Source organism: Macrotis lagotis, chromosome 1 (genome assembly GCF_037893015.1).
Source record: "Macrotis lagotis isolate mMagLag1 chromosome 1, bilby.v1.9.chrom.fasta, whole genome shotgun sequence".
NCBI classification, from domain to species: Eukaryota; Metazoa; Chordata; class Mammalia; order Peramelemorphia; family Peramelidae; genus Macrotis; species Macrotis lagotis.
The window spans coordinates 722,537,856-722,558,179 of NC_133658.1; the positions used below are offsets into that span (position 1 = coordinate 722,537,856).

Genomic DNA, 20,324 nt, shown 5'->3' on the forward strand with positions numbered 1-20,324 from the left:
GACTCTATTTCCTTTGTATTTAAATTGCTTCTTTTTTGCTGCTTGCAGTATTTTCTACTTTACTGGAGAATTGTGGAATTTGGCTATGATAACCCTGGGAATTTTTATCCTGGGATCTCTTTCTGGTGGAGTTCTGTGTAATTTATCCATTTGATTTTCTTGCTCTAGCAGATTTGGCCAGTTTTCACTGATAATTCCCTGAAAGATGTTTTCCAGGTTCTTTTTTTTTTTTTGATCTAGACCTTCTGGCAGTCAAAATAATTCATAAATTATCTCTTCTGGATCTATTTTCCAGGTCATTTTTTCTTAAAAGGTACTTTTATGTTTTCTTCAATTTTTTAAACTTTTTACTTTTGCTTGATAGTCTTCTAGATTCATTGGTTTCTGTTTCTCCAATTCTAATTTTTAGGATTTTTATTTTCTTCATTTGGCTTTTGTCTTTCCTTTTTCCAGTTGGTTAATTTTATTATTTAAAGAGTTACATTCTTTTTCCAGTTGGCCATTTTTACCTTTTTTTTTTTTGAGTGACAATTTTTTTAATATAAATTACAATAATCTTGTGAATAAACAACCCCCCCCAAAAAAAACCCCAGAGAAACTTCAAGAATAGTGAGAGAGAAAAAAAAAAGTATACTTTAGTTAGTGTTCAGTCTCCAATGGCTCTGTCTCTGGGATGAGATGCCTTCTTTATGATAAGTCTACCAGAGAAGCTTCAATATTCTTCCCACAGTTGCTATTACTAGCTGTATTTCCCTCCATTCTATTCCTCCCCACTCTCCTGTTTTCTATTCCTTTCTCTCCTTTCACTTTGTCCCTGCTTAGAAGTGTTTTGTATCTGAGTTTCCTCTCCCATGATCTTTCCTCTTTTCGATCACCTACTCCTCCACCCCCATTCCCCCCCTTATCCCATCCCTTTCCTCTCATTTTTCTCTAGATTTCTATAACCTATTAAGTGTGTATGTTATGTCCTCTCTGAGCCATTTCTGATGATAATAAAGCCTCACTCATTGCCCCTTGCATTCCCCTGTTCCACTCCATTGCAAAAGCTTGCTCTTGACTCTTTTATGTGAAATATCTTAGCCCCTTCTTCTTCTCTTCCTTCCTCCCAGCACTTTCCTTTATCACCTATTGACTCCACCATTATACCATATTATATCATATTCAACTCCCTCCTGTGCCTTGTCTATATATGTTCCTTCTGACTGCCCTTATAAATGAGAAGGTTCATGAGCTATCAGCAACTTCTTTCCTTGCAGGAATACAAACAGTTCATCACCATTACATTCTTCATAATAGTCCTTCTCATTCACCCCCTCTATGCTTCGCCTGAGTCCTGTACTTGGAGATCAAACCTTCTGTTAAGCTCTGATTATTTCAATAGGAAAATTTTAAGTCCCCAGTTTCATTGAAAGTCCATCTTTTCCCCTGAAAAAGGATGTTCAGGTTTGCTGAGTATTTGATTTTCGATTGCAAGCTAAGCTCTTTTTCCTTCTGGAATATCATATTCCAAGCCCTACAAGCCCTTAATGTAGACACTGTCAAATGTTGTGTAATCCTGCCTATAGAGCCATGGTAGAAGAATTGTTTGTTTCTGGCAGCTTTTAGTATTTTCTCTTTGACTTGGGAATTTTGGAATTTGGCTATAATATTCCTGGGAATTTTTCTTTTGGTGTCTCAGGAGATGATTGGTGGATTCCCTCAATTTCTATTTTATCCTCTACTCCTAGGATATCAGGGTAATTTTGCTGTTTTATTTCTTGAAAAATGAAGTCTAGACTCTTTTCTTGGTTGTGACTTTCAGGTAGCCCAATAATTTTAAAATCATCTCTCCTGGATCTGTTTTCAAGGTCAGTTGTTTTTCCAATGAGATATTTCATATTTTCTTCTAATATTTTTGCAATAGTTTTATTACTTCCTGATTTCTTGCAAAGTCAACAGCTTCCTTTAATTTCATTCTACATCTGAAGGAATTATTTTCTTCAGAGACCTTTCTTATCTCCTTTTCCAGCTGGCCAATTCTGCTTTTTTAAGGCATTCTTCTCCTCATTTGCCTTTTGAGCTGCTTTTTCCATTTGGCCTAAACTGGTTTTTAACATGTTATTTTCTGTCTATTTTTTTTATGTTTCTTTCATCAAGCTGCTGACTTGGTTTTCGTGGTTTATCTGTATTGCTCTCATTTCTCCTTCCAATTTTTCCTCTACCTCCCTTAAATGCTTTTCAAAGTCTTCTTTTGAGTTCTTCTATTGACTGACCTCATTTTCTATTTCTCTTAGAGGCTTTGGTTACAGAAGCTTCAACTTTGGCAACTTCTGAGTATGTATTTTGATCCTCCATGGAATCAAAGTAATTTTTTATGGTCACATTCTTCTTTCTGTGTTGTTCGCTCATTTCCTTGGCCTGCACATCCAAGGCTTTGGGGAGTTTTCTCGGACACCCCACTGGGACCTTAATTCCTCCAAGGTCTTAGGAGAAGCTCTGATTGTTCTCTTGTCTGTGCTCTGGTATATGAATGACCACAAACACTCTTCATGCCCTGGAACTATGTAAAGAGTCCCTGCTCAGCTTTGGCAGTATGGGAGCCCAAATTGCAACCTGGATCTGAATGTGGGCAAACAACTGATTCCTGCCCCAGGGAGAGCAGAGAGACCTCTGCAGTTTCCCCCAAGCCCCATACCATCTGTGGACTGGGAGTTCTGGAAGTGCTGGGTGGCTCTGCTGATTCCACTGCAGATTCTCACTGTAGGCCTGCTCTGAGTTTGGTGCTCGATCCACACTCACTCTGGTGCTGCAGAATTCTCTCACCACCCCTTCAAGCTGTCTCCAGTGATCCCTGGGCAAAGAGGTAGAAACTGTCCCCTCTGTCATGGACCCAGGTGCTCCACGGGCTGTTCTGCAGGTGAAACAGACCTTTCCTGCAGAATTTCTAAGTTGTCTTGGACTGGGAAACTGTATCACTCAGTCTTTCCTAGAGTTATGCCTCTCTAAATTTTGGCTAGAGTCATAATTTGATGGTTTTTGGAGTTTTGGGGAACACATTTCCCAGAATTCCTGCCTTCACACTGTCATCTTGGCTCCACCAGTTATTTTTACTTTTAAAGGAGTTTATTTCTTTGGTCAATTTTTCTTAATTTTCCTGCGTGATTCTCACTACTTTTTTTTTCATTTTCCTTCTTCCTCTCTTCTTTGGTTTTTTAAATTGTTTTTAAGTTCTTCTAGAGCTTTTGGATTTGAGTGCAATTCAAAGACTCTTTTGAGACTTCCCTGTGAGTAATTTTTCACTGTTTTCTTCTTCTGAGGTGGCATTGTTATCATATTTATCTGCACTGCAACATTCTATTAGTGAGCACTCTTTCAGCTTTTTTTGATCATCTTGAAATATCTGAACTCTAATCCTCCTACCAAAATGACTAATCTGTAAACATGTTAGCACAAATGTGTATGTGCAATATTCACTTGACTGTTTGCTGCTGATGGGAAGGGGGTGGGAAGGGAGGATGGAAGGAAATTATGAAACTTAAAAATATGCATATGTATATAGATGAATGTTGAAAAACTCTCATAACATGTAATTGAAAACTAAAATTAACAATCAATTGAAAAAATGCAGCAAGAGAAGAGAAAAAATAAACTCACAAAGGCTTAGTTTGAATGTCATCCAATAACATACCTTCCCCCATGCTAAGCCAATTACCTCAATCTCATCACCATGCTGAGTGACTCAATTTTTGATACTCAACAAAGGTGGTTCTGTGAATGAAGTACAAAGTCAGAAGCAAGGAATGTAGATGCAAGTTCAAATTTAACCCCAGACACCTACCAGCAATGACCTAGCAGGTCATTTAACCTGTGCTTGCCTCAGTCCCCTAATTTTTAAAATGAGCTTCAGAAGGAAATGGCAAACAACTACAGTATCTCTGCCAAGAAAATTCCAAATAGGCTCAGGAAGAGTCAGACAAGACTGACAGCTGAATAACACTGATACTCAACAGATTCTAAACCACTTCAACTGCCTCTATCCTTTGACTAGAGGAATGAGGGTCGCAGTAAACTCTTCTCAAAGCATTTATAAAGGGTTCTGAACTTTCAAAATGTTCAAGGCAACTTTAGATTCTCCATTAGCAGAGTTATACTTGGTTTCTACTGCAGGGAACATCAAGCCCCTATGCCTGGTAACTTCCTTTGATGTGTTGTCTTCTTTCCTTAAGATTATTAGCTTCTTAAAAGCAAACTGTCTTTTTTCTTATTTGAATCAACAGTGCTTAGCACTCTTCCTGGCACATAGTAGGCATTTAATAAATGTTTTTGAATTGAAATCAATTCCATTCAAAATAAGTACAAAATATATGAAATACTTGAGTATAAAATACCTACACTCAGGACCTATATTTATACAACTAAAAAACAATCTGAAAAATTAAAAGATTCAGATGATTTGAGAAATGTGAATGCTCATAGTTTGGTTGTTTCCACATAATAATAAAAGTTATCTAAATTAATTTATATATTTCCTGCCATACCAGTGAAACAAACAAATATTTACTTGAGATAAATTTAGATAAGTAGCAAAAAAAATTCAATTGGGAGAATATCAAGAGAACTAATGAAATCTCAAGAGAATTAATGGGGGAAAAAGTAGGAAAAAAAGAGTACTTTACAGAACAAAATAACCCATACTAAAAATAGTTAATCTTCAAAACTATGTTACTCATTGACAAATAGGAAAGAAAAATTATCAGTAGACTAGATTATGCAATGAGGCCAATAAGTAATCAAACATATAAGTGCATCATTTGATTAAATTCAAGATCACCAATTTCTTGGATAAGGACTAACAAAAACCACTGAGAAGAGAAAAAAGTGGCTGGTGTAGAAATTAAGTTTTAGACTTATAAGCAACAAAATGTTTTAATTATAATTAAATATATATGTATGTATGTATGTATGTATGTATGTATGTGTATATACAGAGAGAGAGAATCCAAATATAAACTATCTTATCATCAAAAACGACAATTAAAGAAGAAAAAAAGGAGAAACATTTTACAACTTTGGGTAAAATAAGTTTTCTTGGCCAAACAAATGATTGGGAGAATTAATTATCCCCAAACAGAAAATCCATTTGCATAAACAAAATCAATAAAGTTGCTTTAAAAAAATCTCTAATAAAGTTCTGGTGCCCAAAATATAGAAAATTGTTAGAAGCACAGAAAAAAAAGGGAAGTATAACTATAGAAAAATGATTAAGGAACATTAACTAAATGCCTTCAAATGAAATGAAAATAACAACAAACATAAAAAAAACCAATTTGGATTTACTACAACTAATAAAAATGCATATTATAACATCACTAAGGGTCCACTTCCCTTCAGCCTCATTAAAAATAGCAAAGATGATGAAAAATGAAACAGGTAATTGTTGTAAGAATTACTAGTTTTGAACTATATCTTCTAACTAAGGTAGACAATCACTCTGAGCTACATAATAGCACAAGATATAGAAGAATCAAAGGCAGAGGGGAAAGGAATCCTATTGCTTATATAAAAATATTTAACAATAGTACTTATGACAATAGCAATCATGATAAAAATCAAAAGAGCATAAAAAAACATCAAAAATACAATGAAAAAATGCAAAGGGTAACAAGAACAAATGAAATAATTTTGATATTGCCCGGGTGGGATTTTATATTTTACTTTTAAAAACCAAACTACACTTAACAGAAGATCTCAGTTTCAAATTATGAGTTTTTTTGTGTTTGTATGTTGAAATATTTATGTTCAATAAATGTTAAGCTCACACTAAATAGAAAGTTTAAAATTATAGATTTATCAAGATAAAGAAAAGTAAAGAACAATCAATTGTACAAGTAGAGTGGGGGGAGGAGGCATGGCTAGATAATGGCTAAGAAAAAAAGTCTATTGCAAGCTTAAAATGAATCAACAGGTTAATAAACTCATGGGTTATGTCAATATGAACAGATTATACAAAAAAAAGTCCTGTTGTACTTTGTTATATTCAGGGTATATTTTTGAATCAATACTAGATGCCATGCTTTATGAACAATGACAAAAGAAATGGCAGAGGTGTGCATTACAACAGTGAAAGATATGGAGTGAACTTTTGAGAAGAAAAATCTATTTGAAAAGGAGGAAAGCAAAGGATTTTTTATTGCTTTTATGTATGTATGTATGTATGTATGTATGTATTTTAAGTGGCATCAAAGGGAAGAATGAGGAACTACAGGTAGAAGTTGCAAAAAAGCAGATTGAAGTAGAGATTTAAGAAAGAGTTGTTCAAAAGAAGAGCAGACTTCAAGCAGAAGCTGGATAATCACTTACTGGGGATGCAATTTATTCAGAATAGGTTATAATAATTATGTTCTTTCCAAGTCTGAAATATGAAGATTTTATCCTTATATTTTATGTGTTTTTTGTCTATTATTATTGATTAGCTCAAGGTCAGGTATCAGATTGAAATGTAGCTTGTTCTAAAGGTTGAGACTACCTCTCTATCTACTACTCCACTTTCACGTAGCTATTTATGTTGCTTTTTGCTCAGTCAGTTTTTCAGTCTCATTTGACTTTTGTGGTCTCCATTTGGGGTTTTTCTTAGCAAAGTTATTGGAATAGTTCACCATTTTCTTAGCCAGCTCATTTTCGAAATGAGGAAACTAAAGCAAGGAGGGTTAAGTGACTTCTCCAGGATCATACAAAATTCTAAAGTAAAATTTTAGATGGGAATTTTATTCACTCTAAAATCTCACAGGATTTTTTTTTAACTTCAAAAGTCAACTTTTCAGTTAAAAATAAAACATCTATTTACAAATGCAGAAAAGATTGATTTTCCTGGAAAACACTTAAAAATTTTAAAGGACAATGTCATGTCCACAGCCTATGTGACAGCTATAGTATGACCACAATAATTACATTGTCTTATAAATTTCCCTTTTGTTCAGCCTTTTTCCCTGTATATTTTTCTAAGTATGTTTCTCTGACTTCCTGTATTGATTTACAAATGTATTGGTTATTTCTGATCAACAGAAAGAATTCAATTAAATTTTTATGGGTTTGGGCTTTCATTGACATAGTTTAGGAAAAATCACAATGAAAACTGATAAAACTAATAAAAGTTCCTTTAAAAAATTGCTTTAAACCATAAAAATACTATGAAATTTTTGGTCAGAATTAGCTTAAAAATTAATATATGATCTTAAAAAAGGGGAATATCTACAGTTCACATTAAATAGTCTTTTTTGACACTAAAATAAGTCAGTCTTTGCAATTAATCATTGCATAAAGCTTAACATTTTATACAGACCAAAAATTAAGACCACCTTTGTATTTCCAAAAGAAAATCGATTATATAATTGTTGACTTGATTGAATTAAGCATTCACAGATAAGGTACAGTCCCCGTTACATCCAGGTAATGGTTGGCAATATATCTCTTCTAGGGAGCCAAATGTAACTCTAACTAATGCACTGAACCAGTTGAATGATCTATGTATGTGAATGTGTTACTCTGGCAGATAATTTTGTGAAGATTCATGAATATGTACATATGTTTAGGAAAATAGAATTATTAGCTAATTTGCTAAGAGAAGATAAATTTTGAGGAAAAATACATACAAATATATACAATACTATAATTATTTGAATGTTCATGTCAATATTTTTCACTAAAACATTACCTAAAACTATGGTTAATTGTTCATTTTTTTCTGTGTAGCTCCTACATAATATCTTACAATGAAATATTAGTCAAAATAAAAAATGCTGAAGAAAGTGAATAAAATAATTGAGTTAGGGCATGTAAAAAGTCGTTTGTTTCAAAGTTTTATACAATACAAATACTGTTAACAATGTGTTAATATTAAAATATGTATTTTAATTTATTTCATACACATTAATATGTACACATACTTTAATTTTGTAGATATTACTGAAAGGATCATAATGAGTACAAATGGAAAAGTTATAATCTTTTCAGACACAGATGTCAAGAGACTGATAGATCTTCATAAACTCAGGCATATTTTATAAAATATGGCATCATGATTATTTTTGAATTATAAATTGTCAAATAATACCAAAATGGGTCAGAGATATCAATATTACCTTTGTAAAATGAGTGGGCAAAGCTCTGCTCAGGAATTAACTTGGCAAGGAATCCATGGTTCAAACTTGGATGAGGGATAGATGGTATGACCACAACTGTGAAGAAAATCATGAATCAAATGTGAGCCAGCTTGTAACAGCCTGTGGCCTGGTCTCTTATGGATCCATGATAAAAGTTTTATTTCATTACAACATGCAAATATGACACCATTAACAAAGAATGTATCTCTGAAGGAAAGAAACAAGTTATGTACTAAAAGAAAGAAAACAACATCAAGAAGTGTACTTTTAGAAACAAAGAGAATAGAAAAGACAGATAAACAAGCAGCTCAGTATAGGGTAGATTCATTATAAAGGGAGCTTTCCATTCCAGCATCATGAATATTAAACATGAAGTGAAATGGTTATTTCTCTACAAAATAAATGATAATCTAACACTTTTTAGTTGAAAGACAGACTTTATTTAAAGTATAAGACTTATAAGAAAATGTGAAGTATGCCATATGTTGATGATGACTAAAAGGATGAAATGTCAACATGCTATTATAGGTAAAGAAGAAATGTTAATAGCCAAAACAAAAACATGACACCACTCCAGAAGGTGAGATGACAATTAATGAAGAACATCATGCAGAGATTTGACCACTGATTTCTACTCACTTTTTAAAATCCATCTACATAGCTTTTTTTTTTTAAAGCCAATTCAGCAGAATAAGGAATGTCCACTGAATTAGAAAACTAACATTAGAAATAATACTGATCTAAAACTCCCAATAGGCAATGCAGCTGAAGACAGCGCACCTCAGGGTTAGGATATCAACTGTCAGAAAACATTAAAACAACTCTTTAAAGTTTCCAGCATTTGTTTATACCTTCCCAAAGGAAGAAGACAAAGCCAATAAAGGCAACCGAAACTGTAATATATTATTTTAATGGACCTTTCTACTTTGCAAACAGAAAACTAAACAATGAGACTTAGGAGGAGCAACAGTGTATGCAGTGTTAAGATTTTTCAAAAAATTTTCATTGTTGGCCAAATCAACTTAAAAATATGTGCTTAAGTAAATAATGTCCCCTTTACCCCAAAAAATGTTTGCTCTCACAGGTTTATAACTTAGCTTACTTTAGATTCAACCATAATTCTGCAGGAGCCTCTCCCCCTTGAATCTATATATTTTTATAACAACATCTAAAATGTATGCAAACAATCTATAAATTCAAAAGCAGTAATGATAATAAAAACTTTATTAAAATACAATAAATATTAAAAATAAAAGCAGTGATGAGAAAATAGCAAATGTCATGTAATTAGTCTCCACATACTTTATTGAATTTAGATTTGTATCTCTATGTATGTATGGCCCAATGAATTCCAAAAGGATATAAAGCATTCAGAAAAATCTATGTTATATATTTTTATTATTTAAAAGGTCTGATGAAATATGGTGAAAAGTCAAGCTAGAAAAGAAAGTACCTGTACTTGTTGGTGAATTGATTTCTTGTCTCATGTTTCTACCTGTCTGGCTTCCAGAACGAGCAGTCTCCCGCTGGGGTTCAAGTATGTCACGATATTTGGAGACCATCAGAACAGAAATGAAGTAAACAACAGCCAAAGCTAAAAATTGAGCCTGTTTGCTATCATCCTATATGAAAGAAAAAGATAGATATCAGAATAAAATTTGTGGGATATTTCTAGATAAAGAAAATGTGTTCTGGGGAAAGAAAATGAAGATATACAATATGCTTTGATGTGATTTAGCACTTTAGCATGAAACTATAAAGACTGACTAAACATATTCTCTTCAAATGACATGAATAGCAATTCTGCTACTAATAGCCAATGTTCCTCTAATTCTGTTTTTGCATTCTCTTATTCTTTATTCTCTTATTACTCATACCATTTCCTAGTCTAAATTACTTCTCTTTCCCTATACCCACCTCTTAACAACCTTGCTTTAGCCTTCACTATTCCTACTTTAAGTGGTTCCTTAAAGTTACCCTTCTCTCCACGAAACATGTGTAGATATATATATAAGTGGGTTAGAGATCACCAATTGTCTCACTTTACAGGTGAAGAAACTAAAAAATTGAGAACTTAACCAAACTGTCCATAGTATACAATTAATGACTCAAAAGAAAATTCCTATTATGCCTCTTGACTTCAATTATGGGTCTTTTTCTATTGAACCAAATTGCCTATTTTTTATAAAATCTAAGTTCCTAGACAGTATCAGTTTGAATTGCTTTCTACATTCAGAATACTCCTATCATCAATTTTTATGTAATATATCCATAATATTAATAATAAATACAACTTCCCTTCATGCCTATTCAATTACAAAACTGATAAAATCAAATCTATCTGAGCAACAGTCCAGAAAAATTAATTATAGATAGCAACTTATCCTTGATCATTCCTACCTAAAAGAATCAAAAAAGATTTGAAAAAAATAACAATTATAATATACTGTTTCTACCTGAGATCCAGTGAAAATTATGCAAAAAATAAAACAATAAGCAATAATTATAGTAACTAACAATTATTTGGGCTTTAAACTTTTGTGAAATACACTTAAATATACTATGTCCTTTTAGTCTCACAATAACAGTGAAATATGATTATTTCTACATTACTGTTAAGGATATTAAGTTAAATAATTTTGCAGGTAGATGCTCATTCTTTGAGTTCAATGAGTCATGCTGCTCTGTGACTAGCATATCTCTTAAAATACATGAAGAGAAATCCACTAGTAATTTAGTTATGGATATTATCACTGAAATTTTAGAAATTTCAATGTTAGGCTCTTATTTAAAAAGTAAAAGAATCTGGAGAGAAAACTCTTCTTGAGCCACAGTTTTAAGTTCTAGTCTTGCTCTTGTTCTATTAACCATTTTCATCAGCAAATTAACAACCAACATAATAAAAAACAAAGAAAGAGGAGGGTAAAGAGGAAGAAGAAGAAGAGATTACTATTATATAATATTTAACAAGAGTCAAGCATTATTTTTATTTTTTAATGTCAGAGAAAATAATTAGAATATGAAATGATAGAATTAGTATGTTTATAAAGGTACAATTTATTTTGAAACTATTAATAATGGATAATTTCAGCACCTATATGCATATAGTTACTCTGTTAATGCTGAAATTATACTCAAAAGAACTATAACAACAGGAGGCAGAGTTAAGGTAGTGTGGGACTAGCTTGGACTAACCCAAATTCCCCTCCAAACAACTTTTAAATAATTCCTTGAAATCAATTCTAGAGCAGCAAAGACAATAAAAGAATTGAGGTGAAACAATTTTCCAGTTTAAGACAATTTAGAAAGTAAGTAGGAAAGGTCTGTCTCACTAAGTTAAGAAGGGAGAACAGTCCAGAAGAGTCTAGTACAGGCTGTGCCAATGCTGGAAACTCAGCAGCCAATCCGGCAGCAGGCCGGGGGGGGGGGGGGGGGGGGCAACTAAATTAGCATAACCAGTGAATTCTGGAATTCTCAGGTCACAGGCAGGAGTTTGGAGAGGAGATGACAGGGGGCCCTCTGTTGGCAGCATATGTTGTATTGTCGATACATAGTTCTGGGTCACAGTTCTAGGCGGAGGAGGAGGAGGAGTATGGGCAGGAGTGGAGACGCAGGAACAGTTCCAGGTGTAGTCTCTGATATCCCAGAGCACAGGTCAAAGCAATTAGCACAGCTCTCGTTAAATCATATCACTTTTATTTTTATTTTTAGTTTTTTTGTAAGGCAATGGGGTTAAGTGGTTTGCCCAAGGCCACACAGCTAGGTCATGATTAAGTGTCTGAGGCCAGATTTGAACTCAGGCACTCCGGACTCCAGGGCCAATGCTCTTATCCTCTGCACCACCTAGCTGCTTCCCATCATATCACTTTTAAAGAAGTAGAAGCATACAGATTTTTCTCCCTCCCCAAACTAGTTCTAAAAACAAAAGTCCCCAAAATCTGAATCTTGGTACAGGTGCCTCCTTTACTCTGGAACAGAACCCAACTTTAAAATAAAGTTAAGAAATAGGAAAAAAATTGCAAACAACAACAACAAAAAAAGAACCTGAACATAGAACTATGCTACAGGAGAGATTGAAACATAAACTGCTACATCCAAAAACTTCAAAGAAAATAGTTCTAAATCCTATGGTTGAATGTGACACAGCTTCAAGCAAAGCAGCAGACCTAAAAAAATAAAGAATAGATAAAAAGCATTTTAAAATGTAAATTATATTATGGAATGAGATTTCTGTACTTTTAATAAAATGTTTAAATAAATGAAAGTTTAGAAGATAGAGCCCCAAATAGCAACAAGCTTTTAAAATTAATACTGGATAATGGGTAGGGAAGAGCTGAAGGAATGGAGAGAATTTGGAACTCAAAATAAAGAAATGTAAAAAAGAAAAAGAAGAAAAAATGAACAGGTTTGCTATAAAAGTTTGCTATAAAAGCATAGCATATAAAGGAAATACCATATGACACAAGCTTGTTCAATAATACCCATACAAAAAATTTCCAACATCTTTGAAAAGGTCAATAAAATGTAGATAGATTTTTTTTAATGAATTTGTTTATTTAAAAAAAAAATTAGCTTCATGTAGAGATGATAGCTCCCCAATTCTTCGCCTCTGCTTACAAATGGGATGTCCAACTTCCTTGAGATCCTCAGTATACATCTTGAAAATTCTTTAAAATTATGCACCTTGAAAATTCTTTAAAATTTAAATCTTCAGGTTCTTTCAATATCAGGAAAACGGTTAGTATACTCAGTCATATCAACAACAAACCTATCAGAAATTATATGATCATATCAATAGATGCTGAAAAAGCTTTTGACAAAATCTATCTGAAACCATCAACAAGCATTATATTCAATGGGGAGAGGCATTCCCAATAAGATCAGGGGTGAAACAAGGGTGCCCATTATCACCACTACTATTCAATATTTTATTAGAAATGTTAGCTTCAGCAATTATAGAAGAAAAAGTAGTTGAAGAATTAGAATTGGAAGGAAGAGACAAACTCCCACTCTTTGCTGATGACATGATGATTTACCTAGAGAATCCCAAGAAATCATCCAAAAAAACTACTAGAAACAATTAGCAATTTTAGCAAAGTTGCAGGTTATAAAATAAACCCTCATAAATCCTCAACTTTTCGATATATGTCTAGCAAGATACAGCACGAAGAGCTAGAAAGAGCGATCCCATTCAAAGTAACCTCAGACAATATAAAATACTTGGGAGTCCATTTGCCAAGACAGTCTCAGAAACTTTTTGAAAACAATTATAAAACACTTCTCACACAAATTAAATCAGATTTAAATAGCTGGGCAAATATCAACTGCTCATGGATAGGTAGAGCTAATATAATAAAAATGACAATTCTACTAAAACTAAACTACCTGTTTAGTGCCCTCCCAATCAAAATTCCAAAAAATTACTTTATTGAGTTAGAAAAAATTGTAAGTAAATTCATATGGAGAAATAAAAAGTCAAGAATTTCCAGGAGCTTAATGAAAAAAAGTGCAGATAGTCCTACCTGCTCTAAAATTATATTATAAAGCATCAGTCATCAAAACTGTTTGGTACTGGCTAAGAAATAGAGTGGTGGACCAGTGGAATAGACTACATGCAAAAGCAGGAGACGATTATAGTAATCTGCTGTTTGATAAACCCAAAGAGTTCAGCTATTGGGATAAAAACTCCCTCTTTGATAAAAACTGCTGGGATAATTGGAAGTTAGTATGGAAGAAACTTAGATTAGACCAACACCTGACACCCCTTACCAAGATAAGATCCAAATGGTTACAGGACTTAGACATAAAAAACAATACTATAAGCAAACTGGAAGATCCAGGACTAGTTTACCTGTCAGATCTATGGAAAGGGGAGTAGTTTATGACTAAGGAAGAGTTGGAGAACATCACCAAAAACCAACTAGATGATTTCAATTACATTAAATTAAAAAGCTTTTGCACAGATAAAACCATTGTAACCAAGATCAAAGGAAATGCAGTAAATTGGGAAACAATCTTTACAACTAATGATTCTGACAAAGGATTCATTTCTAAAATACACAGAGAACTAAGTCATATTTTTACAACAAAAAGCCATTCCCCAATTGACAAATGGTCAAAGGATATGCAAAGGCAATTTACAGATGAGGAGATCAAAGCAATGCATAGCCATATGAAAAATTGCTCTAAATCATTAATTATTAGAGAAATGCAAATTAAAGCTTCCCTGAGGTACCACCTCACACCTCTCAGATGGGCCAATATGACCAGGAAGGATAATGATCATTGTTGGAAGGGATGTGGGAAATCTGGGACACTATTACACTGCTGGTGGAGCTGTGAACTGATCCAACCTTTCTGGAGAGCTATTTGGAACTATGCCCAAAGGGCAACAAAAATGTGCATACCCTTTGACCCAGCAATACCACTACTGGGTCTATACCCTGAAGAGATGAGGGAAAAGGGTAAAAACACCACTTGTACAAAAATATTTGTAGCAGCCCTGTTTGTGGTGGCAAAGAATTGGAAATTAAGTAAATGTCCTTCAATTGGGGAATGGCTTAGCAAACTGTGATATATGTATGTCATGGAACACTATTGTTCTATTAGAAACCAGGACAGACAGGATTTCAGGGAAGCCTGGAGGGATTTGCATGAACTGATGCTGAGTGAGATGAGCTGAACCAGAAAAACACTGTACACCCTAACAGCAACATGGGGGTGATGTTCAACCCTGAAGGACTCGCTCATTCCATCAGTGCAACAATTGGGAACAATTTTGGGCTGTCTGCAAAGCAGAGTGCCATCTGTATCCAGATAAGGAGCTGTGGAGTTTGAACAAAGTTCAAGGACTATTCCCTTTAACTTTGGGGGAAAAAAACAGATATCTTACTGTCTGAGCTTGTTACTTAGAATTTTTTTTTGTCTTTTCCTTAAGGATATGATTTCTCACTCATCAGACTCAATTTGGATCAATGTACAACATGGAAACAAAGTAAAGACTGACAGATTGCTTTCCGGGGGGGGGGGGCGGGGGGGACAGAAGTAAGTTTGGGGGGAAAATTGTAAAACTCAAATAATATCTTTAATAAAAAAATTTTAAAGAAATTTAAATCATATATATATGTATATATGTAAGGCACTGGACAGCTTGTGGTTTCATTGGGTACATTCAAGTCAGTAAACTTTTTCCAACAATGCAAGTCAGAATCTTCCCTGAACCTTGAGATTCTTAAGAAATTAAATGGCTTGCTTAGGGTCACCCAATGTGTCAGAGGATTTCTTCCTATCTTCAGGGATAGGTCTGCCTTTCTTCAATAGGTAGTCAAAAAGGCTGTCTAAAGGGTATTTTAAAAAGCAAAAAGATGATCCCTTCACTCTTCTCAAGGGGAAGGAGGGACATATCCATTTTCTTTTGAATATAACTTGTGAGAAAGCACTGGAAACATGCAGCATAGTGATGTGAAAAGTAGTCTAGACATGAAATTTAAGTTTTGAGTTTCAGCTTTAATTTGGCCACTTATTACTATCTGTTTAACCTTGGGCTAATGTATTTGAGTATCACTTTTTTCATCTGTCAAATGAGAAGACTGGACTAAATCTTAGAGCCTTTTCCCCTTATTTGATATCTGGGACTATGGTTCCATAATAAATCAGTAAAATAATTATTTTTTCTATTCCTTAAAACAGTTGTTGATTTTGAACTAATTTCATTTTAACATCAAATCTAAGCCTTAGAAGAAACTTCTAAGAATATCAATTCCAATTCATAGCTGAACCATATTCATCTCTATAATTTACTTGACAAGTGGTCATTCAACCTTTCTGTGAGGAACTCCAATGGGGGTGGGGGTAGCTAAGTGAGGGGGAAGAGATTTTCTACTAAGAAAGCCTATTTCGTTATTTAATAACTTCGATGGAAGAATTTCCCTAAGAATTTAGTTAAATTCTGTCTTTTTATAATATTCTCCTCATGGTTTCTAGTTCTGCTTTCTGTGGTGAAGCAGAATTCTAATCTCTTCCCTATGTAAGGTTATTTTTACATAAATATTTAATTCATATAAATATTTAAATAAAACATTCATTTTCTCCTCTATCTTCTGTTCCCAGTGCCCTCCAAATAATCTTCAAAAGGCATGATTGCAGAGGCATTTTATCTTCCTACTTGCTTTGATCCCTCTTTCAAAGTAAACATCAGACCATTAACTACTGTACTATGGTCTAGCTAGTCAACTAGTTCTGAGTGTAAATAACTTCCACCCACAAGCCTACATCTTTCCATCTTTGTGCAATAACAGAATGAGAGATTATCAACTGCTTTCCTAGAGCCTAGAAAAACTTCTGTCTATAGCTTTCCCCCAGCATGAGGAACAACCATTATGATGTCATGGATGAGACAGGAAGATGGAGTATCATGGATGAGGAACAGAAAGCATGCCAGTATTGCCAGATTGAAGAGTATGTGGAAGTAAAGCATAAGAATATTGAAATGTAGGCTGAGGCTGTGTTATGAAGATAGTAAAGTACCAAATTAGCAATAAAAAGTAAACTGAAGTTTACTAAGTAGAGAGATGATATGGCTAACTTATATCTAGGAACATCACTGACAGCTGAAGGAAGGATGACTTATAGTGGAGGAGAAAATTAAGTGAAAATTAAGGTAGGAGGTTAAAAGGATTTCAATTGGGATTATGATTATATGAGTAGAAATTAGGAGACATGTGAAAGAATTATTGTAAAGGGAGAAAATAACAAGATTGGCAGCAGAGAAGGTAAGTGGGAGAGATTAAGAAATTGTGAAACTGAGATTAACACTGAGGTTTTCAGTCTCAGTTACTAGGAAGATAGTTGTGATTTCCACAGAGGCAGGGAAATATGGGAGATATGGGAAAACAGATATTGTCTAGTTTGAGACATCCATTTTTTATGATCTGTACAACATGGTTGAAAATTCTTCTGGAATCACATTTTCCATAACTTTAAACTCTTAGTTTGAAGTTCACTTGGTCTTGTTGCCTTGACCTCAGTAATGACAAGTTAAGTGTTCTCTGACCCCCTATTAATTTTATGTACAAACCCTATTACTCATTTTTGTTCTTTCCAGTTTTGAAGACCATTTTCTTTTTTTATTATTATTATTATTTTTAGGGGTTTTTTTTTTTTGCAAGGCAAATGGGGTTAAATGGCTTGCCCAAGGCCACACAGCTAGGTAATTTTTAAGTGTCTGAGGCTGGATTTGAACTCAGGTACTGCTGACTCCAGGGCCAGTGCTCTGTCCACTGTGCCACCTAGCTGTCCCTTGAAGACCATTTTCTTTAGCAGAGAACACAGATACTGAATAAGAACTGAGAGATTCAGACTTTTTTTCATCACCTTAAGAAAGATCTGAGCAGGGTCCTATCTCATTTTATTTTTCGTTTTTGCACAGTAAGGGGGTTAAGTGACTTGCCCAAGGTCATACAGCTAGGTAATTATTAAGGGTCTGGGGCCCGATCTGAACTCAGGTCCTCCTGACTCCAGGACTGGTGCTCTAACTACTGCACCACCTAGATGCCCCCCCCCTTATCACATTTTTCATCCTCATTTCCCCCCCAAAAGAGTTATTCTTGAATTCTTTCACCCACAATTCCTTTCCTCTCTAATCAACTCTTCACACTATTGCTAAAGTAATCTTCCTAACGTACAGGTATGGTCTGTGGCACCTCTGTTCAAAATGCTTCATCAATCTTCACTCTCTTTAGGATAATGGTTCAATGTCTTCCACAAGAAGGCTGCAAACTGCCTTCTGGGTCTTACTTTATACTTCTCCCCAATAAACGTTATGACAATATTGTAATCTTGCTCAGTTTTCTTAAATCGAAATATGCTATGCACCATGCCTAACAATATTCTATCATATCCATTTTTTGTTATATTTCTTCTTTCTTCAAGGCCTAGGTAAAATATGACTGATTCCACAAATCCTCACTGTGTGTTCTTCCCCTTTCATCTCACTGCTCAACAGTCATTTACTATTTGTTAAGCTACATGAAAATTTTACATTCCTCAGGCTGTTATTCTAATCAACTTTTCTTTCTTTTCTCTCCATGTTCTTTATACATAATCTAAATTTTTGTGCCCCAAATGGGTTACTATCATAAGAATTTAACCAATGCTGATTATAGAGGAAGTCATGATTATTTCCAAGAAATAGAATTCAGCATTGTATTTCTTTTTTTTAACATCATCTCATTTCATCTCAATAATCAAAATTCTCACTTACCATAAATAGAAGCAACAAGTCACTTTCAATTTTTACATTCATTCGATTTTCCTTCTATTAGCACACTCCAAAAATGATCTCTAAAAGATCTTATATTTGTTTTGGTTGACTTCAAGTCAGTGCTCATCAAAAGCAGGAGGATACTTTTCTGGTTAGCTTTAGGGTGAATGGTTTTTCTCCTATATCTATTCTTTGGAACCATCTACTAATGAGTAAATTGGTAATAATTCTAACGAGCAGAGGTAACATCCACATGGATAAAAATCATGAATCCTTAAAGTATCAAAGTAGAAGATGTAAAAAGAAATGAAAGATATAAAAAAGAAAAAAGTAAATAAAAAATATAACTTACCACATCACGGAATACAACTGCACGCAGACGATTAATATCTACATCCTGAAGAAGTCTATCAGGATCTTTGATGGGAGAAAGATTTCCAGGAACACTTTCAAGTGGAGTCTAAAATGAACAAGTAGAATTCTAAAAGCATCGTTTATTTAAGGAAATAAGATTATAAACATGGATCTGCATAATAAAATCTTATAAAATTATATTTTAAAATGTTTTATATGGTGTTTGGTAATGGTATATTACCAATGCTAATATTTTTATGTTTGATTATTACTATAATTCAGATGTTTCAGTCATATCCAACTCTTCTCAACCCCATTTGTGTTGTCCTTGGCAAGAATACTGGGGTGGTTTAGCATTTCTTTTTCCAGATCGTTTTACAGACGAAGAAATTGGTTTAAAAAGGATTAAGTAACTTGCACAGGAAGTAAATTTCAGAGTCCAGATTTGAATTCAAGGAGATGAATCTTGCTGACTTTGGGTCTGGAATTCCATCTACTTTGCATTACCAAGGATCCCTGATTTCATCAATGTACAAAATACCTCCACCACCTTAGGTTACAACCTTTCCATATCTTTCCATACTATATAATTCTTATCATTATCTTTACAGGTTATTTTTCAGTAAAGTAGAAAATATTTCTGTGGTTCTTTTCTGAATGCTTTCTGATATCATGTCTTTTTAAATTTACTAGATTTGTCCCTGGATTTTTCTTCTTCTAAGAGCCATTTCTTAAAAAAAAGAAAAAAACCCTTCAAACCATCAACATATTTACATAATCTAATGGCATATGCAAAATTTTTACTTCTGAAATAAATATTCAGGCTTCAGGGTTTATTTTTTTAAAATAATTACTATTCTTTCTATTTACATTATTGTAGTCACTTTGAACAGTTTCCCGGCTCTGCTTACTTCACTGCATTAGTTTAAGTCTTGCCAGGCTTTATCACATGCATCACTTTTTAAAACACAACAATATTAGAAAATAATAATATTTGACAATTTTCTAAGTACTGGACATTCACTTTGATTCTAGTTCTTTGCTACCACATAAAGGGCTGCTTTAAATATTTTGGTATATATGGAGCCATGGCACCTAGGTGGCACAGTGGACAGAGTACTGGCCCTGGAGTTAGAAGGACCTGAATTCAAATAAGAACTCAAGACACTTACTAGCTGTATGACCCTAACCAAATCACTTAACCCTGACTGCCTCACATTCAGGGCCATCTCTCTTTGTCCTGATTCATTTCTGGCCACTGGTCCCAGATGTTCTGAAGGAGATAATGGGGCTGGTGACCTAGCATGACCTCCCCTCCTCTCAATCTGAAATCCAATTCATAGGTTGGTCATAGCATCACCTCCCTGATGTCAAGGTCTTCTTCAAGAATGAAAGACAAACAACAACAACAACAACAACAAAATATATAGCACCTCTTATAGTTCTTTTATTATCTTGAGGATATCGAGGTAACATTCAAAATATGCAACTACTACATCCTATTTTACCCTGTGAAAAAGACAGAATTAGCTTTTAAAAATATTTTCACAAATTTTATACCAAAATAAAAT

The 20,324-nt window shown here is 34.0% G+C and overlaps 1 protein-coding gene across 7 annotated transcripts in view; it reads right to left on the reverse strand.

Moving 5' to 3' along the window:
• The window catches only part of NBEA (neurobeachin), a 796,125-nt gene that overhangs the window by 549,720 nt on the left and 226,081 nt on the right, over positions 1-20,324 (reverse strand). For all 7 annotated transcript variants that reach the window (XM_074216034.1, XM_074216037.1, XM_074216036.1 and 4 more), the window contains 3 exons: positions 18,752-18,859; positions 9,592-9,760; positions 8,118-8,213 (listed from right to left, as the gene is read on the reverse strand). In XM_074216034.1, the coding sequence (XP_074072135.1) occupies positions 8,118-8,213; positions 9,592-9,760; positions 18,752-18,859 (373 nt within the window). The remainder of the gene's footprint in view (positions 1-8,117; positions 8,214-9,591; positions 9,761-18,751; positions 18,860-20,324) is intronic.